Raw genomic sequence first — 25,846 nt, forward strand, 5'->3', positions numbered from 1 at the left:
GGAGGCAATGATCTGGCATCTGAACAATGTAACCAGTCCAGCGAAGTTGCTGACAGATGGCCATTGTCTGAATATTGGTGGTCTTTGCCTTTTCTAGAACAGATATTAGTGTACCTGTCTTCCCATTTGATCTTCAAGATCTTGTGGAGGCAGAGTGGGCGATACCTCTCAAGGATTTTCAAGTGATGTCTGTAGGTTGTCCAAGTTTCAGACCTATAAAGTAGTGTTGGGAGAATGACGGCTTGATAGACAAGATGTTTAGTATCTGTTCAAATGTCATGATCTTCAAAAACCCTGTGCCATAAACGAGCAACGACTGCACTGGAACAGCTCAGTTAATGCTGGATTCCACATCAATATCTGTTTTGGATGAAAGACAACTTCCAAGATAGAGAAAATTATCAACATTCTCCAGTGCCTCACCATTGTTTTAAATAGATGGGGCGCTTGGTACCTCACTTGGAGAGGGCAGATGGAGCACTTCAGTTTTCTTGATGTTTAGGGTGAGACCAAGACTTGCATAAGCATCAGCACACACATTCAAGAGAGACTGAAGATGTTTCTCAGAGTGGGCAAAAACTACATTGTCATCAGCATAAGTTCCACAATAGATGTAGTGGAAATCTTACTCTTAGCTTTCAGCTTGCTAAGCCTAAACAGCTTTCCATCCATTCTGTAGATGATTTCAATGCCAGCTGGGAGCTACCCAGCAATTAGGTCAAAAATGACAGCAATAAAGACAGTGAACATGGTTGGGGCAATGATGCAGCCCTGTCTGACTCCTGTTTGTACTTTGAAAGGTTCACTCTGGGAGCCAGTGCTGCTCAGAACAGTCACTTTCATGTTGTCATGAAACAACTTTAGGACATTGATGTATTTATCAGGACATCCAATCTTCGAAAGTACAGTTCAAAGGGCACAACAATTCAGGAGTTAAAGGCTTTAGTTAGATCAATAAAAGCTATGCACAGTGGTCGGTTTTGCTCCTGACACTTCTCTTGCAGCTGCCGTGCAATGAAGATCATATCCACAATTCCACGACATGGTCGGAAGCCACTCTGTGACTCTGGTAAAAAAAAATCTGACATAGTTTACACTATAACCCCCAGATCTCTTTCCATGTGTTCCTTCCTAGTCTGTCATTTTCCATTTTGTATGTGTGCAGCTGACTGTTCAAGATATACTAAAGTCAAGATATACCATATCTACAGCTTTCCCCCAATCCACAAGGTTTGTTACCCTATCAGAAAAAGCTGTTAGGTTTATTTGACATGATTAGCTCTTGACAAATCCAAGCTGACTTTTATGTATCGCCTTAGTATCCTGTAAGTGCTTGCAAATTGATTGTTTAATCATTTGCTCTATTCTCTTTCTTTTCTATTTTTTCTCTACATACTTGTGTTATTTCATTATATTCATCCTTTCTATTTTGACTTAGGGTGTGTTTAGACTACTGAGTTTTGTCGACAAAAGTGGACTTTTGTCGACAAAACTATACCTGCGTCTACACTACCGCTGAGTTCTGTCGACATAACGTCGACAGAATTCAGCAGTTTTGTCGACGCTGGTAAACCTCATTTTACGAGGCATAACCCCTTCTGTCGACAGAGTTCTGTCGACAGAAGGTGTTATTGCCTGTAGGGTTGCGTCTAGACTACAGGGTTTTGTCGACAAAGCAGCTTGCTTTGTCGACAGAACTGAATGTGTCTAGACGCTCTATGTCGACAGAAGTTTTGTCGACAGTATCTGTCGACAAAACTTCCATCGACAAAACCCTGTAGTCTAGACATACCCTTAGTTTCAACGTTTTGTAGGGCTCTTGAGTTTCAGATTGTTGAAGATCTCTTGGTTAAGCCAGGCTGGTTTCTTGCCATATTTCCTATCTTTCTTATTTAGTAGTATGGTTTACTTTCGTGCATTTTTTAATGTCTCTTTGAAAAACAGCCAAATCTCTCAAACTGTTTTTCCCTTTAGACTTGCTTTCCATGGGACCTTACCTACAACCTCGCTGAGTTTGCTAAAGTCTGCCTTCTTGAACTCCATTATATTTATTGTACTGTATTCCCTCCTATCATTCCTTTGAATCACGAAGTCTACCATTTCACAATCTCTTTCACCTAAGCTGCTTTCTTCTTTCAAATTCTTAACCTGTTTCTCCCTATTCTTCAAAATTGAATACAGAAGAGACTCTCCCCTAATAGCTTTCTCCAACCACTGAAATAAAAATAGTCTCCAATTCATTTCATAAACTTGTTTGATAATCTATGTCCTACTGCATTATTTCCAGCTGATGTCTGTGTAGCTAAAGTCACCCATCACTCCCAGGTCCTGTGCTTTGAAGGATTTTGTTAGTTGTTAGTTTTTTTGTTTTTTTGTTTTTTTTAAGGAACTTGAAATACTTTTTCTTCCTGGCTATATGGTCTATAAAAGACCTTGGCAATGACTAGGGATGTTAGACATTGGGTATTTGAATATTTGTGTAACCACATGAAATCTTTGGGCTTACACGACTGTTCGATAGTCTCTGGGAGTGGGGCCAACAGCCAGTGTGCTCCTGGCCCCACGCCCGGGGAGTTCTCTGCCATCCCACACTGCTGCCTCTGTGTCAGAAGCAACAGCACCGGGTGACAGGTGGAGCTGGTCCATGAGGGGAGCCAATTTAAAAACCAGCTCTCCATGCAGACTTCCTTCCTGCTGCCTTGTGCTGCTGCCTCTGATCCAGAAACAGCAGGATGGGGCAGCAGCAGCCCCTGTTGGTGGGGGGTCTGAGCTCCCCACTGACAGAGGCTTCTCCAGGATGGGCTCTGGCTTACCACAGACAGAGGTCATTCTGAAAGATGTGGAGCAGCCACTGTCTGCTGGGAGCTCGGACCCCCTCTCCCACGGACAGAAATTGCCTCGCAGCAGCCTCCTCTGCCCCCCCCACCCATTCCTTCACAGCAGCCTCCCCTGTCTTTCCCCCCACTGTTGCCTCTGATAGAGGCAGCAGCGCACAGTGGGGGCAGGCAGCACTGAGGAGCTGGTGTTGAGGGGAACTGGCTTTTAAGTCGGCTTTCTCGAGCACCAGCTTCTTCTCCTCCCTATTGCTGTCTCTGATACAGAGGCAGCAAGGGGGAGAGGGATGTGAGTAATGAACAAGATTAGCCGATATGCCTAGGCTTATTGGTCAGTCATCTAGTTGACTACTTGTGGACATCTCTAACAATGACATCACCCTGGTTTTGTTACCCCTTTTATCCTTACCCAGACCCTTTCAACATGTCTATCTTCTATTTCCATCTCAGCCTCAGTCCTAGTGTATTTATTCTTCATATATAAAGTAATGCTTTTTGCCGCCTTCCCCTGCCTGTCCTTCCTGAGCAAACTGTACCCTTCTGTAGCAATATTCCAGTTATATGTATTATCCCACCAATTCTCTGTATTGCCAAGTATGTCATCGTAATGTTTAACAACTAGCAGTACAAGTTCTTCCTGCTTATTCCCCACGTTTTTTGCATCAATATACAGACATCTAAAATACAGATTTGATCCCTTCCCCCATGTTCTCTCATCTCTTCCTTATTGTTGCTATGCTCCCCACAGATTTCAACTATTCTCCCAAAACTCCGTATTTTGGACTTACCTATGGGCTTTTGTCACCTGCCCCTGTGGAACCTGGTTGAAAGAGCTCCTCAGAATGTTAGCCAGTCTGTATCCAAATATGCTCTTCTTCCTCGATAGGTAGACCCTATCACTGCTTAGCACTCATTTTTCCTGGAACAGCATCCCATGGTCAAGGAAGCCAAAACCCACCTGGTGGCATCATGCTATTATGGATGTCCTGGTTTAATCTTACCTAGCAGCCAGTGTTCCCTCTGTGGGTTTTTTTTTCCATCCATGGGCAGAACAAATTTCATTATGTGTACTGAGGCATGTGTGCATGTGCACCACCAACAGAAACACATGTTGTGGGTGCTCTGCTAATCAGCTGGGCAGCATCTGAATCTCTCCTGAGTGGCCACCCAAGTGCTCAACTTATAGGGAACACTGCTAGCAACTTAAATTTGTCCTTCAGACCTCTCTGACATTTTCCTGTGTCATTGGCTCCCTACATATCACATGACCACCAGCTTCTCCCCAGCACTGCACGTAAACCTGCCTAGATATTTTGGGAGATTCTCAACCCCAAAAGGCAATTCATGCCATTCTCCTGGTCATCACCAACCCAATTATCTAATAATTGGGGGATTCTGATTATGGAACCCCCAGTATTATTAACTGTTTCTTCCTAATAACAGCATACACTCTCCCAGGGGGGTGTCTTCAGTGTGAGAGCATGCCATGGCATCGTCTGGCAGAAGGGTCCCAACTATAAGACCATTTCCCTCCATTCCAATTTGATATTCTCCTTCCTTGAGACCGTCATCCTCTTCAATGCCACAGAGGCTTTCAGAATTGGCTGAGACGGCCCCAGAAAGTCTCATCTGTGTACCTCTCTGTTTCTCATAGCTCTTCCTGTTCAGCCCATACTTGCTCTCTGGGTTCTATATTCTGCTCACTCCAAATGCAAACATATGCCACCTTCCAGGCAGGTAATCATACATGCTGCACTCAGTGCAATCGACGGGGTAGTCCTCCCTCCCGCCTTCCACTACACTTCTGCCTGCATTCTTTTTACTCTTGCAGGGTTTTTTGGAGGGAAAGGGATGTGTTTGGCAGGAGGAAATGGTGTTGTTGACCTAAGTTTAGGCAATGTTTACTAGGTGTATTTGGCTTTCATGCTTTCCTTGAAAAACTCCTCTCTTCACAGCTCCTGTTTGATAGATTCTCTGGTCACTTATGAGCTATTTTTTAACCTCCCCCACCCCGTTCTTCCTGATTTAGCCACACCTCCCTTGTAAAATAATCCTAAAAGGACTAGAAATCAAAGGATGGTGGGCTCTTGCCTTGTTAAGAAGATCTCAGCCTTGTCTAGCAGGCCCCTAGGCTCAGCATACAGTTCCCCCTCCCCATCCATTCCAGAACACACTGTAAACTTCAATCAAGCAGGCACATGGCAATGAAGCCAGCACACAACAACAAACAGCCAACAAACTCACTCCAAGGTTCACTCCTCCTTGACCGGGAGAACTCCCTCACAAAACTCCCCTGCTTGCTGTTCCTCTTTGCTATCATCTGAAAACAAGTTCTGGTTTCATCATATGACATCAAATGACAGGAAATTCCATATGGGTGACAGATGACATAGTACAATCATGGGTAAAGATGCGTGAAAGGACAAGGGCAAAGGAAGTAGTTCAGGAATGTCTCTTATTAGATCTTGTGGACTTCTGGCTTCTCACCTGGTTTTCATAGAATCATAGACTACTAGAACTGGAAGGGACCTTGAGCGATCATCAAGTCAGGTCCCCTGCCCTCATGGCAGGACTAAGCACCATCTAGATCATCCCTGATAGATACCTGTCTAACCTGCTTTTAAATATCTCCAGTGATGGAGATTCCACAACCTTCCTTGGCAATTTATTCCAGTGTTTAACCACCCTGACAGTTAGGAACTTTTTCCTAATGTCCAACCTAAACCTCCCTTGCTGTAGTTTAAGCCCATTGCTTCTTGTCCTATCCTCAGAGACCAATTTCCCCCCCCCTTCCCTATAACACCCTTTTAGATACCTGAAAACCGTTATCATGTCCCCTTTCAGTCGTCTCTTTTCCAAACTAAACAATCCCAGGTCCTTCAGCCTTGCCTCATAGCTCATGTTTTCTAGACCTTTAATCATTTTTGTTACTCTTCTCTGGACTTTCTCCAATTTCTCCACATCTTTCTTGAAATGTGGTGCCCAGATTGGACACAATACTCCAATTGAGGCCTAATCAGTGCGGAGCAGAAGAATTAACTCTTGTGTCTTGCTCACAACTCTCCTGTTAATGCATCCCAGAATCATGTTTACTTTTTTTTTCAACAGTGTCACACTGTTGACTTATATTTAGCTTGTGGTTTTGTTCCTTTCTACTTCGTGTCTTAGGGTGGGTGTCATGACCCATCATGACCTGTTGCTGTGAGCATCCCATTGTAGGCATCTGTCACTTCTGTGTGTGACTGATCCTCATTGGGCATGTTGCCAGTTACCTCCAGTGAGTTTACTTCCTCAAATTTGCTATCTAATGCAGACACCATTAGCAGTTAATTCTGTCTCAGCAAGCATTAACTTCTGGAGTTTGATTACTCCGCTCCATGCTGTTTTATCCATAGAGTAGAATCAGGAATACTGCCTGCCCCCCTGCTCATTTACTTTCCCCTCTGTAGCCCCATATGTAGGTGCACATGAGCAACATTTTCTTTCACCTTATCTCTTATATTAGGCCCTGTATCACATTTCTCTCACCACCGCCATTTTCACAACCTATTTGGAGCAATGTACTTTGATTTGGCTCTTTCTGTACTATATGGCATTACTTAGCCCATTGACATAAATCCACGTAGCAAAAAATGTGTGCCGCTTATTGGGTTATCATTCCATAATGAGTTAATTATAATCAAGATATTATGTAGATATATTTGAACTGATGATATCCTCTCCAGTAGTTGTTTATATGGAAAGTAAAAAGGTCACACATTAAGGTTTAAGGTCATGGCAGGGAACAGCTGCTAATGCTAAAGTGAAGCAATGGTGTCCAATACAGTATGACATTTACATGAAGTTGAGGTAAACATTTGACGTTCAGTGGCCTCTTTAGCACTGGGATTGAAAACCTTTTAGCGGCAGCCACAAATTTATGTTTGCTGTTGGAAAATTGCTTTGGGAAATGATCTGGATCAGAGAAGTAAATTTTCTGTCAAGATAAACTTTAGTAGTGAGCCAAATTTAGTTTAAAAAACCCTCACTGTTTTATCTCATTTTTATTAATATTCTTTAATATTTACCGCAGTCTCTCTTAGCAAGCCAAACTGTCAGTAGAAGCATTGAACTACAGAGACAGATTCAGGTTTACTCCAGAGAGCTCACTTTAGCTCTAGTCTTGCGAACACAAGCCATTGATAGCAGATGTGCTTCTAAGCACTGGTAGTTGTTAAAAGAATAAAAACCACTGGAATTCAATAACTCTGAATGAATCTCGCACTTTAGTTTTGGGATTTTCAGATTTTGTATTATTTTCGTTTGGTTCAGGTTCTGTTTCAGCTGATGTACAAATTCTGGGACTGCAAAAGAAAGGCAATAAAAATGGAACAGACTTAAAACAAATAGGAAAGAAAATCTGTGTTTAAAAGATCTTCTTGTAACTGTTTCCAGTTTGAGTCCCTGATTTATTAGGCAGCTGTTTGTCATGTTAGGTGTGCTGTTTGTTGTGTCTTGTTATAGACTACAATGAATAACTTAATTGGATAACCCCCTTTTCTATCAGTTAAATACACACTTGCATATTTCTTATTGGGGATTTTATTGAAAAACAATTTGAAGTCTGCTGTCATTAAATTCTGCTGCTACAGCTTGCTGTTGGTAGGCAGGAGAACAGCATGTCTTCTGCTGAGCCTGTGTGCTTAGTCACTAATCATTTCAGCCAAATATGATATAAAATGATCTGCATTAAGTATGAAAACTAGTTTGTACAGTGTCACCTTTGGAGACTTGTCTCCAGTTCTTAGTAATGTCACAAATGGAATCGGTCATAATCTCATGCAGTCAACAAACACCTAACTGTGCAATACTAGCTGTGCCTTCTGAGGACTTGAACAGTGCAGGAACTTGGTGTAGATCAGGACAGAGGTATATTATAGAGCTATATATGATGTTTGCCTAGCACATGTTCACTCTAACTCAGGCCATTTCTAGTATTTCTTCAGTCCCAGAAGCACTGAGTTTTGCACACTGCTTTTGTAAAGCACATTTCTTTTCTTCTCTCTTCACATCGGTATCTGGCACATTTCTGAACTCAGAGTCCATTTCATTTCGGTCAGCAACATTTAATTATTTCTCACAACTTCTTCCCCCTTTTTCTGGCCTTGAAAATAGAGTGCTTGGGATGACTGATACTAGAGAATGAGAACAAGATCAATTGGTCTAATTCCTAAATAACAGTGTCTAAGTACCAGCAAGTTAAGTTTTTATAATAATAATAATGATGATGATAAAATGTCTGTGTTAAAGAGAAATACAGATTTCACTGCAAATATGTTCACTGTAAACCAGACATATTGCAATTGAATTATAGTGCTCCTCGGCATTCAGCTGACTTCTTCACAGCCACCCACTGCATTACAAATTTTTCTCTTGCTAGCTAGATTGTTGCTTTGTTTCATTAATTTCATGTAGTCAGGCTTTTAAAAAAGACAACTTCAGAGGCAGACTGCATTCACCTCCTGTTCTTTCAGTAAGTTTCTCTGCTCTAATAAAAGATGTGGGGAATTCTTTTCATGGTTTTGACTGCTTGTGTTTTTTTTTTTTTACTTCATTAATACTCTGACTGGTTGTTTCAAATAACTGTATGGGTTTTGGAGCATGCCAGTATTTATCTTTCTTCAGCTTTTTTCCCCCAGAATACCAGACAAATGCAGGCTTTGAGGACAAGTGTATGTGTCTTCACATAATTAGACATTCAACTTGCTAGCATGAGAGTGGTCTTAAAGAGCAACCTTGTGGTACACAGATACATTGCACATAAGAAGAATGCCTGATATTTGTTTGTTTTAATATCTGTGACTACAGAAGCTGAATGAAAGAGAGGTTGAGTCAAGGTATGGCTTATAAAAGCATCAGTTGAGTTTAAGCTCCACTTGGAAAATGGGCACTTTTTGTTAGGAAAGCATACTGCTTTTGGTACAATTATCTAGTTTTCTAGAAAACCCACAGTGGGTTGCAACTAATACAACTAATACAGAGGCACATGGTGTTAGAATTCTATTGAGGTCAGACTGCACTGTTTAATTTAACAGTTCTAGAATTCCTTTGGACAGCTCTCCCACAATTATAACATGGGAGGTAACATATTGAAAAAGCTAATTTATCTTGTATGCCCTGTTACCTATCATTCTCTTTCCTTACTTCATGTTCCTCCATCCTTATACTGTATCTTTCTTATGCAGCAAACCTATATTTTACTCTTCTTTTTATGAGCTCATCCATTGTTGCTTCCTCATTCTGTAAAACTATATGCTTTTCTCTACCAACCTCAGTCTTAGATTTTTTTTAATCTTTGCCAGTCTTTTAGGTTAATCGTCTTCTTTTACAAAACCTGGTTTAGTCCTCTTCACTTAAGTCTTCCCCCCTCGTCTTTTGTCGCCTTGTCCTCATTTCCTTCCTCTTTTCTTTAATTTGAATACATTTTAGCAGTAGTAATAAGCTTGCTAATTAAATGCTGCTTCCCATTTGCCTTTCTGAAAGCCGACTGATGTAACTGGGCTTTTTATTCAGAATGTTCTTTTCCTACCAGAGTAGAACAAGACACAAAAGGAAACAAATTTAGTATGTCTGGAAACAGAAAAAAAAAGCAAATGCTGAGCTTTATATCAGAGCAGAAAAAATTGATTAAATACAGGCATTTAAAGAGTTGCTGAGTGCCCTGACCATGAAAACATACTATCTATGTAAAACTATAGAAATGCATTTAGGTATATGATCTTTCTTTGAGGTGTACAAGCAAGGAGACTGAGAACTTCATGTAAGTTTTCATTCTTAGCCCACTATGGAATGTCTCAATATTCCTGTGCATATGGCATGTAAGATTACCCACGGGGCTAGACCTTGGCAGTACTAAAGCACAATGAGGAGTGTAAAGGATGGAATGTACAGCTTTAACTTAGCATTTCTTTGTATTTATGTATTCTGGCCGGATACAGAATATGATACATTAGCATTGATTTTGTGATTTCATGTCACTTTTTTTTCTGTAGTATAGGAAGTAAAAGAAAAAGCCGGGCAGGGACATAAATCATCCCTCATATGCATTCAGAGCATACACAGTAACATTTCCTTCAGAATCATTATTGGATACACTGTGACTGTGTATTGATGTTAGCAGCAAAAGATTGTCTATTATGGATCCATAACACTGACGGTGTATTAACAACCCTCATGAAAGGTCCTTTCCATGCCTTGTCTTGTGTATGACAACTGAAAGGAACAGCTTGAGTTAATTGCCTACTTTAAAAAAAAAGGGAGATTTTTCTTTCTAGTGGGACATAATAAGGGGTTTTATTTAAAATATTTTAACCCTATGATCTTCCCCCAATATCTCCTGAGTGAGAAACTGCGTCACATTTAACCCAGAAGCATGTTTTTTGTAGCCATACTATAAAACACTGATAAGGGGATCAAAATAGACATCTCTGTGCATAATTAGTGGAATATCAAAATCTGAAAGCAATAATCAGCAATAGCTTTCTCCCACTGCTCCATGTATACTACAAAGGCCAGGGTGCTTGAATATATCCATGCAAGCTGCCTGAAAGTAGAATAGAAAAAGCTATATTTTGATGAGTTGGATCGAAATACAATAAATGTTTCCCCTTTGCATTTGAAATATTAATTTATTTCTTATATTAAATTTCAGGGCGAATTAGGGCAATGATACTGTTAAGTAGCATTGTGGTTTATAGCCATATTGCTTAATGTGAATGCCATGGGGCCAAGGTGACATCTCATGACCCCCCCCAGAGGATACATGCAGGTGTCCTTTGGAGACCCGAAAAAGCAGAAGTTTGTTGTGTGATGTTGTGGTAGTCACTTGTCTTTTTGGAAAAAAGATTGTATGTGGTTATTTGAAAAATATCATCCCTGAAGTAGAATATCTGTTATCTTATATGTGAAGGGTTCATCTATCATTCTGCAAAGGGAAGCAAGGCATTGGTGGCAACTACTCGCCTTTTAGGGAGATGGTTGGAGCAAATAATGGAATTAACTCTCATTGTGAAAAGTACTGCACTTTTAAAAAACAGATTATTTGGTTTAGCTTATTTATAAGGTGCCAAAGCAGAGGTGAATAAATCACAAAGGCAGAATTGTTCAAATCTCACAAAACCTCATTTGAAATGGCTAACACCGATAAACAGCATAAAAAATTCTGTAGATGTGTGCAGTGGCTTGCGTGCATAACACACCCCACACACATGCTTATAATGTGTAGAAAGCTGGTATGTTTGCACCAGACCTGCAGAGGATTTACATGGACCAAAACATCTTATATGGACAAGACCCCTGGAGAAAAACGAATACACCAGCACTATTTCTGACAGCAACAGGAGTTACAAAAGAAATAAAGGCAGTTCTTTTTTTTAACATATGTAGAACTTTAACTGTCTTGGGGTGCTCTTGGAAGCTTTTTGTTGAACCAGCTTAAACCAATCTGTTTCCTAGATGATGTTAGTTACTTTTTTATTTGTGGATCATATATCATACTGCTTGTAATTAAAATTAGAGAGCCAAATTCTGCACACCTGCCTCAGGCAAAACCCTCATTTGCACCCAGTAGTGATTTTCGTGAGCCAGGTCTGGAAAATATGGCCCTAAATTAGCATTGTCTAAAGTATTTTCTCTTCAGAAACTCAGCAGACACTGCAACAAACAGGAAAATGTCTTGCTGATGGTTCCATCACTGCTCTGCCTTGCTCATTTAGGGCCTGATCCTCTTTCAGTTAAGTCAATGGAAGTTTTGCTGTTGACTCCAGTGGGTGAAATGCACTGTTGCTTAAATGGTTAAATACCATCTTAGCTTTAATGGTGTGAACAAATGTCAAGATAGCAGAGAAATTATAAGAGGCTTAAAAACAAAAGCATTGTTCTTTGTGTTTAAAATTTGCAATAACAAAAAAATTCTGATTAACATGGCTTTTTAAAATTCATAATATTCTAGTTTTACTATATAAAATAATGTGGTTACAGTACATCAGCACTTCTATTTAAGAAATATGAATCATGGTGAAAGTTGCTAAGCTGAGGGAGAATCAACTTTGGCTCTTCAAAGGTGATGCTCATTTGACATTTAGAAATCATTTATAAAATGTTCCTTATCATGTAATTAAAAATGATTAACTAATAAGGTTCTGCACAGGGTTGATCTTTTCCTGAATGGTATTTTATAAGCCTGTTTTAGCATCATAGGCCCTTTTTAAAAAATGTATATCTAAATTAATATTAAAAATGTCAATTTTGTGGGACTTTCTTCCATTTTACGAGCCCAAACATGAAGAAAGCAGTGCAAAGTATTTACATTTCACAAGATCCTTTATCTGTATCATTTTACTCTAGTGGTATGCTGTAGAAAGGTTTGAAAAGATGCACTGATGCCAGATACTATCAAAATGAAACAGCATTGTTCTCACTGACGTGAGTGGAGTTGGTCTGAACATCAGTAGGTTGGCCACATATTGGAGAGAAAAATCCAAAACAGAGGGGAAGCAAACAGTAACATGAAACAGCTCTATGGGTCTGTGCTAACAAAGCACTGTTGACATGATCACTGACCCTCTATGTCAGTAATTAGTAAGGGGGGGGATCATATACTTTCTTCCTCTGCAGATATATTTAGAAGGGTGGGCTGTTAATGACGTCTTGTGGTTGAAGTGATTGGCAAGCTAAGCATTCCCAAGATAGGATTTTATGGTGGTTTACCATAATAACCAGAAGTATGCTTTAATTATACTATGCCTAAGTAAGGTGCCTGCAGTGTTACACCCAAGGTTTTACACCACTGAAAATTGGAATGCTACCTCCATAGTCTTTTCATCATTACTCTACAATGCACAGAGCAATGGTTTCTCTGCTGTTAGCATACTTCAGAAGAGCATGGAAGAGGGGAAATGCTGGGAGATTTGAAATAAGCTCCTTAAAATAAGGGGTTCTTTTTAAGGGAAAAATGAGGTGATGGTTTTAGACTGTCTTTATTTGAATAAGACGTTACAGTGTAATTCAGATACAGAGTGTACTGATGGGCTATGCTGCATCTCAGCGGCTCTTAGAACAAGCTTGAAGTCAGCTCTCTTGAAAAATCTTCAGAAATATTTCCTAGTGACAGGTTAGATACTTTACCCTTTCCCACATGACTCAGCTCCTTGATTAAGTGATACACCATTATACGTAGCATATTAACAAAAATATATTTGCTATGCCATTTTTCAGTAACATGGTATGTGTAGGTGTGTAAAAATTACACTGTGAAGCCATCGGATTAATTTTAATCTTTCAGTTTTATGTGGCTTCCTTGCTGCTGACCTTTCATTTCAATACCCTATGTGAAGAGAAAAGAGATTAAACTGTTGCATTTTGCATACACATAACCATTCATGTAGTATACACCAGTCTGTAAAAACTGTAAATGCTATTTTTTTTATTTTAAACATTTTTGTAGTTTACAAAAAAAAAAATCAATCAATAATTGGTACCTTTTTACACTCTCAGATTCCTGAATATTGTCAGATCTTCAAAGGGAGCATTATCATATGAAATGTTAGGACTGACTGTCCTGGAGATTTTAAGACACAATAAAGCTAACATATCAAGTCTTTTAGACAGATCCTCTTACAATTTCAGCAAAGAAGTGCATCAGAAATCATCAGAAAAGCACAGTAAACCCCCATCCAACTGTCTTTCTGCCCAGGGTTATTTGGTTGCACACTGTTTAAATCCCCACAGAAAATCACACCTCACATTCCCTTGCTGGCGGCTGGTGACAGGAACAAGATCCATATTCATTTATGATCACCAGGGCTCCTTCAATGTGGTTGGGTTTGTAATCAACGTAATACTCCTGGGCTGACATGGCAGCCATTTGATGCATGGTTTGTTTCTGCTTCTGCTTTCTGCGCTGTGTCACAAAGCACTGTCTGAGTTGCCTTAGGCTGGCTGGAAAACACTTCCATGAGACATACAACACTAAAACCACTATGAGGAAAGAGAAGATCAGTGCCATGGTCCCTGTCACCACCTTGTGAATCTGAACAGCGTTCTCCACGTTTTCATTGGGCAGAGTTACAGTTATGGCATTTGTTGTTCTTTCTCCTTCAGTATCCTGCACATCATATATTATTGTGGCAGGGCTATACGTGAACATTTGGTCGCTGTGGTTTGTTACTGCTGATAGCAGGTTAACACTTGTTGGGTCTTCAGCATCTTCGCATAAGTGAAAAGCATACACTGCATCTAAAACATCCTCTCCCTGTGCGTATTCAGGGGTGGCACAGAGCAGATTGCTGTCATAGCGCCCCTTAAAGTTACTTAGCCAGGAGGCCAAGGCGCAAACGTTACGGCTGCAATCCCAGATGTTTGCAGAAAGGCTGATGCTAGTGAGTGATTTCCAGGAGTTGAGGATTCTTGGATCGATGTAGGTGAGCTGGTTGGAATCCAGCTGCAGAGATTGGAGGTGAGGTACACTTTCAAAAACATGAGGTTCGATGTATTCAATCTCATTGCCAGAGAGATCCATTTTTTCTAATTTCCATACCCAGTCCAAAGAATTGACTACAATAGTGACTTTATTCCTTCGTAGGCAGAGAGAATGCAGTGAAATGAGCCTGGGAAAATGGGCTAAATTCACCTTCACCAGATCATTGTGCTCGAGGTGTAGTTCAGTGAGTTTAAACAAGCCTGCGAAAGAGTTTCGAGCCAGGCTTTTCAACTGATTGTATCCTATGTCTAGAAACTTCAGGCTGCGGCAGTCCTGAAAAATTCTCACGGGCACAAACTTGATGGCATTTGACCGCATGTGCAAAGTTGTTAGTTTTCTCAGCCCATGAAACAGATCTGGTTCCAAAGACTGCAGGTTGTTATATGATAAATCCACACTGCGCAAGTTTGGCATAGGTCGGAAGGTGGCATTGGGCAGTTGAGTGATTTTGTTGGAACTCAGAGTGAGTTCTTTAACTCTCCGCAATTTTTGAAAGGCATTCCCCTCCACTGAGCAAATGTGATTGTGATCCAGATAGAGCCACGTGAGCTGCATTAACCCTGTGAACTGTCCATCATGCAGCTCTGAAAGGCTGTTGTACCGCAGAGACAAGCCCATCATGCCCGACAGGTTGCGAGGCATCTCTGTAAGATTCAGTGACTCACAGTACAAAAGCCTGCCCTCACACCGACATAGCTGTGGACACCCACTACTCACGGCTGGAAGCATTTTTAAAAAGACACCCAGCGTACACAATATCAACCCAGGGGGTTTCCTCAGCAACCAGTTTAAACAGAGACCAATAAGAAGGAAATCCATTAGCAAGAATCTTTCCAAATAGGCTTGAGAATGTCCATTGAAATCGTTCCCAATCCTACATCATATTTTATTTCAGGGGAAAAATACAACGACACAAGAGACAAATATTTCACTTTACAGCATGCAGGAGCTGCGCAGCATTAAAGTTCACAGTCATTCACAGGTACACGGATGTTGATTTTGTTCATGTTAGATGCTGCAGCAAACAGAAAAAAAAATCTTTCTTCCCGAAAGAATTTAATTAAAAAGTGTCTTACCCACCCTTTTCCAGAGAGTGACAACCTCCATTCAGTTGCTTCCTTTGTGTTTGGACTAATTATATGCAGAACTAAAAAAGACCCCTCTGTGCTACAAATTCGGTCCCTTTCAATTTTGTGCAAAGCTGGCAGGCTCACAATGTCTTATTTTGCTTCTGCTCAAAGAGCTAAAGGGATGTCCATCTAGCCTTTTTAGCTGACTTCTAGGACCTGCAAGTTTCAGAACTATGTGCATGAGCTTGATCTTCTCTTTCTCTCTGTGTCCTTTTCTCTGCAGTTAATACTGTGACGTTGTGAAAAAAACTCCAAACTCTTTACTAACGACTCCACAGGATTTGACAATCTCTTTAATGTCCATCATTTGAAACGACCATTGACCGGCACAACCTTTACTCCACAGAGACAGATTACAATTCACTCACTGACCGGCTAAGGATAGCTTTATTTCCCATTCTTTGTTCGCTTTGCTTGTTAGGTGATGCTTAGAGCAGAGCGAGAGACAGCAAGAATCCCTTCCCTTCAGCTGAGCAGTATGTTGCTAAAGCATGCAGAGGCACCTAGTGCTCACTGAGTGTCGTAAGCTGCTCATGATTGTACGCCTGCACTGTGCATCTCAGACATGGGCAGATTGAAAAGGGGTGGGCATAAAACCAACATTTTAGTGAGCCAGGAAAGTAATATATGTTCTTTGATGAAATGGAAAATACTTTAAGCCTATCTCTCCATTTCTCAAACGCACACACACAAAAATCATCAGCAGCAGCCAGGCATTTCTAAATAGGAAGCTATAGAATTAGATCTTTTTTCTCCCCCCCCCCCCTTTTGTTTAAACTCGCCTGAATTTATAAGGCACATCAGAATTAGATGGGGGGGACATTTGTTTCTTGTTTTGAGAATGAGTATATCGGCATGAGATCTGTGGATGTTTTTCTTTTCTTTTTTTTTTCCAAGACCAACCTTTGAATTTTATAGGCATTTCTGGGAAATGTGTGTTTATTCTGGTACCCTCTTACCAAGGCATTTTTGGGAATTCTCTGCCTTCTTTCTCACAGAAAGGCACTAAGGCACTCTCCAGATTCAAATTTCTGAACTCGTATGTCTTAATTACATTTGGTCTTTTACTATTCGGCATTTTTTTTAATGCGGTCAGCACATGCTTTTCCTAATGGTGGCTTTTTTTTTTTTGCAGTGTATGCTCCGGCACACAGAACTATTATTCATGCAGCATAAAGAATGCTGTGCTTTCTGAATGAGATCAACATGCAGGTTGCCCCTTCAGTGTGTTTGTGGTGAGGAGAGGGGGGATTTGGAACCCGATTCGATTATGTGTTCCCAGTTGTGCTGCCCTTTCTTCCACGCACCAACAAATCATTACATACTAATTTTCATTCATCATTATTTATAGAAAAGACCACTGTTGAAAAGCTAGCTCCGTAATCTTTAGAATAAGAAATATGCAATACTACTGTCAGGGAGACATTAACCATTCTTTTCCATTATGAAATAGCATCAGAAAGGAGGTTGCTGACAAATGCTGTTGGAATCGACAACTCAGGGTTCACGCTATCTCTATAAGGAATTTTTAGATGAAAACAGATTGCGTGCAAAAGAAAGTGCTGTCTCCTATTTAAATCACCATTGATTATTATGTGGGTTTGTAAAGTTAGATTACCTTTGAGTTTGGCTAAATTTTTTGGGGGCGTGGGTGAGTTTGATACATCAATGCAAGATCCCAGTTGTACTCAATGTATTTGATTTTGATTGGTTGCTTTGAGCATGTGCTGATACTGCTCAAGGAATATAGTAATTTGAATATAGCAGAAGTTCGGTTCCAAGGGAAGCCCCAAAAAACGTAATGGTGAAATTATTTCCAAGAATTCAAACATGAACAGGCGAGCAAATCATTTCAAACACGTTTCAAGCTTATCTTATCTGACAAAGTGGATTTTGCCCACAAAAGTTCATGATTCTTTCTCTCTCTCTCTCTCTAAGGTGCCATGGCACTACTCGTTATATTTGTTCGAAACATCCTTCCCTCAGAAAAGTTAAACTCCTTTGATTGCGATCTCAGAACTGGGTATCAAGAATGCATTATCCTCCTAATTCAGTGTATGTGTGCCATTCTATTGTATATATCAATTGTAGTCCATTAAGAGTAGCTGGGCAGATAATAAAATCTGAAACTTTTGTGGTATTTAGCCTTCTCACATGGATGGAAAATGGAACATGTTCCTCCTCCTGCTCATGTTCCTTATTCATAGCTCAGGAAGTCCTGGAGTGACAACAACAGCCTGTTCTTGTTCAGTAGTAGTAGCACATATTGGCTTCTCATTTCCAGTACACCAGAACATTGGAGAAAGTGAGGAAAGAGCATGGGGAGAGACTAAGGAAAGCTGATAAGGAAGGAGAGACTGTAAAAGTCAAGGGCAAGGGCATATTCAGGAGTCCGGTTCTGAGTATTTGATGTAGTCAGTAGCAGAGGCAGTAGGCTTGTATAGAGATTAAGTGTAACGCTCCCTGCCCCTGAACAGGATAGAGGGATTTCTGCAAAGGGAACATCACAGAATTCTCTTGTCCATTCATAAAGGTTGGCAGGCCCCATATTGATAATGATGCTACAAACTACTTACATGGTATAAAGAAGCCATAGGCAACCAGAAATCAACATAAAATAATTCTTCTGGCATAGGTGTGAGCACTGCGGTAGGCACTGATTTGCTAAATCTGGCCTTTTCCCCACTGTTCTCTCCTGGTGTAAGAGGAAAAGATTTGGGTGAAGGTGCTGCCCTGCTACAATCTACCTGTCTTGTACTAGTTTAGGATCTATTAAGGATCCCATACCAGTGGCAGAAGCTGTCAATAGGATAAAAGTAAAGTCTGGCTTAGAATTAAAACATCAGAATCAAGTCTACTGGCTACACTGAATAGAACTCTGTTGCAGGAGCGAATCTGCCCCAACTCTAAAATGCTTTTGTGCAAAGAAACCAGATAGTTCTAAGACTGTCAGAGCTCAATATGTCTTGCTATAGCTTTTGAAGCAATGAATTGACTAAAACAAGAAGTATGGGGTATGGACTTGAACAAAAATAAAATTGGGTGAATGTGTCTTGGTTCTAAAATGTTTTTGGTAAACTTAATCTAACATACAGTGGCTACATTTTTAAAAAATGTATCTTTTACTGTAATAAAACCAGAAATCTTTCAACCTAATTGCTCTTCAAATGACTTAATTTCCTATGTCGAAGCTGTTGTCACTGCAAATTGTTAAGTTTACACCTTTTCTACAGTTTAAAACCCTGTGGTAAATTTGTATAAATTAAAAGACTTAAATTAATTGCATAAAATGCAGCTTGTTTTAAGTTGTTTTCAGAAGTACAAATTAAATGTATATGTATTTAAAGGAGACTGATTAAATCAGTGCAAAGTAGGTCACAGAAGATAAAGTTTGAAAGAAAGTTTAGTGGATAAACTACATATTAGAATAATCACACAAATTAAATTTGCTGAGATCCCAGAGCAATGTCTTTCAAAATTGCCCAAAATGCCAAAGTAAGAGGTAGAGTCATCTTTCTTTAATTTGTTAATCTACTTCCATTTGAGGTTGTTTTCATATGAATGTTATTTATACATTCAACAAATTAATACTGTATCTTGTTTCAGTCATACTGCATATTTATTAATGTCTTATATTCTTTGCTACCATTACCATTTATGCCCAAATATTTATTAGGTACAAACCTGTAATTCACTACACTGATTTATGGTGTATGTCATACAGGAAGTCAGACTTCACAATCACCATTGTCCCTTATAGGCTTGAAAAATAGGAATCTACGACTTCAGTAGTGTTCCACCAGTGTAAAGGAATGAAAAATTTGGTTCATAATCTCTAAGTGTATGCATATTATATATTTTAATAACAATCAAATATGTAAACTCAAAAATGGGTAAGGTACGATTAAGCAGAATGTAAACCAATCTTGTTTTTGTCATGCACTAAGAACGCCAAAAATATACTTCTCGCTTCTAGTATTTTCTAAGTTATTTTTATCGGTGTAATAAGGAATGGGAATTTGATTGGTGATTTTAATTTCCCTTTGTGGCTAGGAATGGACAAACTCAAACCTTGATCTTTACACTTTAGTCTTTAATTTTCAAGTGCAGTGAACTGTAGCATTTCTTATAAAGGAAACATTTAAAGAAAGAAAAGGAAGGAAAAGACATGACTTCAGGGGTAGCAAATTAAATCTGTTATTGCTTTGATATTTATATCTTGGACACTTCTGGCATTTGGCTCACTGTCCCCTCTATATAGCATATAGAATAGCAGTGGGTGAGCTATTTAAAATGGTATTTATAGCACACAAAACATTATAATATGCAAATTTTGAGTCAAATTTACTCTGGTTAGTCAAGGTGTTGAAATAATAAGGAAGTGATCATTATCGCTGCTGCCTTAGTATCTATAGATATACTGGATGTGTTACGATCTTTAAGACATATTCTCATGTAAATCAGCCTTTTTATTTTGACAATGTGATAAATACACATTTATCTCTTCGTGCAGATACTTGGTTTGGTTGTCATCACCAGCCATAACAGTTTCCCATCTGAACTTGGGTAAAGTCAGTCATGGAGGCAATCTACATGCAAAATTATCAGTATGTCTTTTCAAGAAAATATATCAGTAGTGAGACAGTGTGTCTCAGTCTACTTATTCCTGGTGTCAAATTCCCATAAACTAAAGAGTTACCAATTCTCTCCCTGAGTATCTGTGAAATTGCAGCATGGCTATATGGCTGCACAATGGAAATCTGTAACCAATCACATGGATTGTGAACCTCCTGAAATCAGCTTTCATCTACACTGGGAAAAAATGAGTGTTGTTAACTAAGAAGTTTTAATGAATGCACCCATTGTTAAAGACAACATAGCACATAGGCACAGAAAGTTCTGCTGCAAACAATGAAGCTGATTGTAAAACAACTCCTAGTTCACATACATCAAGACTAGAACTTTGGTTGTGTTGTAACTCCAGTAAACTGCATTTTAGTTACACCTAGTTGACTTACACCTTCAGAAATGCTAATCAAGACCCTCCATAAACATTTATTCCAGGACCTTCCACAGCATTTCTGGAAGTATTACTTAACTAGAGTTAATTGATTTACAGTTATCTGGTGTTAAAATGTGACCACACGCCAACCTAGACATACCCCTAAGGTCACCATTTCCACTCATGGTTAGTCATAAATAGGCAATACATTTCAAAACTTTACTGCCTTTCTCTACACTAATGCAAAAACAAAATGATCCGTAAAACATATTAATTGAAGTGTTAATTGACAAATCTTCTAACCCAGCTCATTTTCCAGCACAGAGAAAACCTAAGACTGCCTTTCTTTGAGAAAAGGCACATTTCTACATTGAGATAGCTAATACGATAAGAGATCGCAATGAAAAATCCTGTTTGAGACAAAGTACTGATAAGTTTTGCCTTATAGTAGCTAGTCAAAGTCAACCCTTTACCCTCCCATCAGGGGTTTAATTAGTCTAGCTAGGTTAAAGATAAAAACGACCTCTCCCTTGTCTCAACTAGGAGTTTACATGGAGATAGTTGTCCCCCTTTTTTGCGGAGAAGACAAAGCCTCTCAGCCAGTAAGCATTGCTTGGAACAGGAAGGTATAGGAACTCATTGAAAGGAAGTTCTAAAATAAGTTTTCTGACGCTTGAGGTGAACAAATTAAGAGCTGTTCCTGGCAGCATTACCAGAGAATCATTTTACCACTGGATAAATTGTTCTTGGAAAATGTTTGCAGTGCAATAGACACAAATCTGTTCTCCATAGTGTTTGGAAAACAGTCCTTCTCAATTCACTTTTTTTGCTCCTGTCCAAACATATGTCTTGTAATCAGAAAAAAACATGAAACAAAAAACCCCTATCCAGAGTCAAGATGTACTTTCTCATGACCTTCTTGTAGGAATACACTATTGTACCCTCTATAACATTATTGTAGAATATGCACTGGTCCCATTACTGAAGGATTTTGAGACTAAATTAACTCCAAGACATCAGAAGGCTTGGTACTGAGAACATTGGCTTGGGTAGAAAAACTTGCATCAACCTAGCCCATAAACATGTTCTTAGAACAAAGTGTCTAGTTGTGCCTTCTTCAGTCAGAACAGGTATTACTGCAAACGATTGAGTAAGGCATTAGAGTTGAGTGGTATGTCTCCACATAATTTTATCAGAATGTTTTATAGTCTGAAATATTCTCTGATTCTTAGAATTCCTACAATGTCTAAACAACACAGAGTGCCCTACGTAGTCATGGGGATAGGCAGTGATCAATATATCACAACACCTTCAGATAGGCTTGACTGTAGGAGGGAGGGGCCTAGAGATTCAAAGGGGCCTGAGACTCTGCTGGTACTGTGGCTTTTAAGTCACTGCACCATGCGCTCCAGGCAGGGTAGGAAGGAAGACTGGTTGCCCTGTCCCTGCACCTTCCACCCAAGGCCCTGCCTCTTCTGGGAGTGCAGAACTGAGTCCCCCCATCACTTTGTCCAGAGGCTAACGGAGACTGTCACTGCCCCTGCCTACAGAAAACATGTAAGCAGATTGTTGGCAAACTAAATCATGCCCAGATACCTGTGCCATTTGCATATTTAGGCTGTTTTAAAGGGCCATAAATATTGATGATCATATCAGGTAGGATTAATTCTGATAGTGGCGGAAGGCATACAGAAGTTGAAGTATTGCTATAATTTATATTGTTGTGATGACTAGAAACAGCAATCATGTACCGAGATCCCATTATGTTAGGCACTGTACAAACACATAATGCACATAGCCCTTGTCCTAGCACATGTACTGTCTAAGCTTTCTGTAGATTATTGTCAATAATTAGTATTTATTACTGACCAATTTTGTGTGTGAGAGGGGTGTTGCTTTTTTTTTTTCATTTTAAAGTAAACTATCTGTGTTCATTAATGGCCTAATTGAAAGCAAAATTAAGTCAATGGGAAGCTTTGGATCACACCCCTTCAAATCTTTTTTTTTTTTTTTTACCTTTTCACAGTCCTATGCTAAGGAGCTTATACAAAGGACACCAAAGAAAGGCATGATAGAATCAAAGCTTTTTACTGATCATTTATTTCTTAAAACAAATTATTTGAAATATACAATGAATTCTATAAACAGATGCAAAGCCATTTGAGAAGTTGATCTTGGCTTGAGGATCAACGTCCCCTCTAAGGTTTTCAGTCCATGCATGGAATACATTTTGTTACGCGCACCAACATTTCTGCATATGTGCACCACCAATAGAAACACATGCTGCTGGCTGAGGTCAGCTGTGGGCGTTTTGCCAATCAACTGGGCAGCACCTGAATCTCTCCTGGGCGGCTGTCCAAGTGCTCAGCTTACAGGGAACACTGCTCAGGATTATGTAATTTATTTAGCTTTCCTAACTAGTGAGAATTTCTACACACTGATGATTTCAGAGTCTTTAATTTTGATAATATCTGTTATAGGATCAGTACTATAGACTTTTATTAGGACTCGTTTGATATTTTGTGTAGAAATAATGCAAGGCTTCAAAACTTCATGGTCCTCTCTAAAGGAAAGTGATTCAAAGGAAAACCTGTTTTTCAGGAATTGGGGTTTCTTTGTGGCTGTTTAGATTCTAGACAAACATTGTTACAGACAACTTGGTTCAGTTATACTCTTTCTTTGTAGTGCAAAGACTTATAACCTGACAAGAGGGTGCTTGATTTCTTTTTCAGATTTGGTATGGAGCCAAGTTTTTATTAGTGGGAGCTTCTAAATCAAAATCAGTGGTCAGTATCTGTGAAATGCCTAGTAGCTCAAAATCTAGTATTGATCTTTTTTACATTATTTAGAGATTGTTGTCTATGAACAATGTGTTTATGTGTATAAATACGTTCAGTGTGATGTGTGTGTGACCACAGACTGGAAAAATAATAACCATTTTTCACAATTATGTCAGTGAATGTCAAATAACGCAATCCTGTGACAGTAGTAAATCCTAGGTATGTGAGAAATATTTGGTGTGAAACCAAAAACACTTGACGTATGCCCCTTTTTGAATGTCTAGTGTATCTCTGCCGTGCCAGACCCAGTGGCTGGTGATCTACTTTCCACTGCATGTGGCCTCAAATAGCTGCTTTTCTCCTATCCACATGGGCTGGCAGTAATGGGGGCAGAGAAACACCTCCCAGGAGTTTCCCAGCACAATATTTAAACTACCCAGTCCCCTGTTTACATCATAGTCTATGCTGCTTAATTGCCAGTTCATGAGAGATTCTTCTGATTGGCTACAAACCCCACCTTCCTTCGAAAGCCCTACATTTGGGATGGGATCTTCCTAGGGAGTAGGAAGATAGGGGGAAAAAACTAATTAAGGAAACCAATTAGCCACTGGGAATATGCCACCTGAGGACAGAAGTGCAGCTGAAATGGCAGATGGGCATAGTTTAAACACTTGTATGAAATAACTAACAATGGGTGAGTGGAGGAGCATTTGAAAGTAGTGGTTTTTTTAATTATAAAAGTTGATGCATGCTGCTTTCATCATCCTTCTCATTCTCTTTTTGTCTTTGTGCCTGTCCTCCCCCTCTTCATATGTCTGGTCTTTTTTTTTAGATTGTGGTCTCTTCAGGACATGTATTGTTTTCTTTATTTGTGTGTGATACAGTGCTTCACATAATTGGGCCCCAATTCTTACAAAGGCCTTTGTGCTAAGGAATAATAATAAATAATAATAAATGAATTAATAATGCACAAAACTGGAATGCTGCATCCAAAACAATTGGGGCCAGCATAATTGTTTTTTCAAGTTGCTCGTGATTTATTTTTTTCATGCGGTATGGGAAGCTTTGTCTCGTGGTGTTTCTTTAGATAGCTATATTAGCTGACCCTGGCCCTTGTGCTGAGGTAGATCAGCAGAAGCCATTTTCACTTTTCTCACAGACTTATTGAGCATCGGAGGAGATATGTTGCCAAAATATGGTAAAGATGTCATCTTCCAAAGATACCCACTAGAGTTAGAAGACCATTTCTGCCCTCCCTCTCCCCACTAAGGAAATAACTCTCAGAAAGGTAATTTGGGAAATGGAAGATCATTAAGGGTGTAACTACACAACAAAGTTATTTCAGAATAAAGGCTGTTATTCCGAAATAACTATGCGAGCATCTACACAGCAATTCCATTATTTCGAAAGAATTTCAAAATAACAGACAGCTTATTCTGACTTCTGTAAACCTCATTCAATGACAAATAATGCCTATTATGAAATAGTTATTTCGGAATTAGGCATGTGTAAGCGCACCACTTCTGCTATTCTTACATAGCCCCTCACCAGGACCATTTTAAAGTATTCCTCCTGGGTCTCTAAGTTGATCCAGCACATCTACATTAGGGAAGCCTGCCTCTGACTAATTTTGAGGCTTTTCTGCAGTGTAGACCTGCTACTTTGAGATAAGCTATTTCGGAATAACTCTTCCGGAATAGCTTATTCTGAAAAAACTGTGCAGTGTAGATGTAGCCTAACAGGGGTTGTTGCATAGGGATGGTGGATTGTGGGTCCTGGTGAACTGAAGACCCCTACAGGATTCAGTGAACATGCAGAATTTTGGTTACTTACCTGAAAGAAACAGCTCTTAACATTTTGAGTTTTCATCCAACCTTTCGTTGACATGGTTTTGTAATGTTAAGGCTGGTTTAAGATATAATTTTATATGTAGCTTTCAGTGTTCTTACTGGGATTTACAGTTTTCTTTTGTTGTTGTAACCGTTAGAACCTTGAAGAAGGACAATAAATATTTGAAGGAGAAAAGGCCACACTGTTTCAGTATGGAAGTTATAACTCAGCAAGGGAAAATTAGAAGTGATGTCCTTTCCATAATCTTGTAGGTTATGAGTCCAAATCCGAAGCATCTCAACTTGTTCTGTGTCTAATTTTTATGTCCCTAAGGAAGAATTGGAATTACTGTACCCATTTTTCATTCTGGGTTCTCATTACTTTTTTTTCAAGGTGTGAATTATATGGTCTGTTGCTGAAATTTATGTTTGCTTCTGAAGTATCTGTGTGATAGTACCCCATTTTGGAGGTGGCCAATTTATACAATGGCATTCCTGTATAATCATATGTATTAGATGTTTGTCTGCTACTCATAAATCCTGTGGTTGTCAGAGTGAAAGTCACAGCGTGTTGAGGTCACGTCCTTGGAATACAAATTAAAAACTAGGGGAGGAATGCTAGTTAGAAGTCAAGGTGGGACACTGTCTAATTCAGCCCTGCCATTCTTGTTTCACAAATACCACCTCAGCATTGATGACATGCTCTCTAGTGTGACCATGAGAACAGGCTGCTAGGGGTGTTCACACTTCTTT

The 25,846-nt window shown here is 39.5% G+C and overlaps 2 protein-coding genes across 5 annotated transcripts in view; one reads left to right on the top strand and one right to left on the bottom strand.

The window, feature by feature from the left end:
• Window positions 1–25,846, top strand: part of CTNNA2 (catenin alpha 2) — a 781,078-nt gene that overhangs the window by 537,506 nt on the left and 217,726 nt on the right. The window lies entirely within an intron of this gene.
• Window positions 13,151–15,227, bottom strand: LRRTM1 (leucine rich repeat transmembrane neuronal 1). Its single transcript, XM_006128399.5, has one exon. It carries the CDS (start codon window positions 15,169–15,171, stop codon window positions 13,606–13,608), a length of 1,566 nt encoding a protein of 521 aa, XP_006128461.1. The 5' UTR covers window positions 15,172–15,227; the 3' UTR covers window positions 13,151–13,605.

The sequence above is a fragment of the Pelodiscus sinensis genome, chromosome 4, assembly GCF_052426305.1.
Source record: "Pelodiscus sinensis isolate ZL-2025 chromosome 4, ASM5242630v1, whole genome shotgun sequence".
NCBI classification, from domain to species: Eukaryota; Metazoa; Chordata; order Testudines; family Trionychidae; genus Pelodiscus; species Pelodiscus sinensis.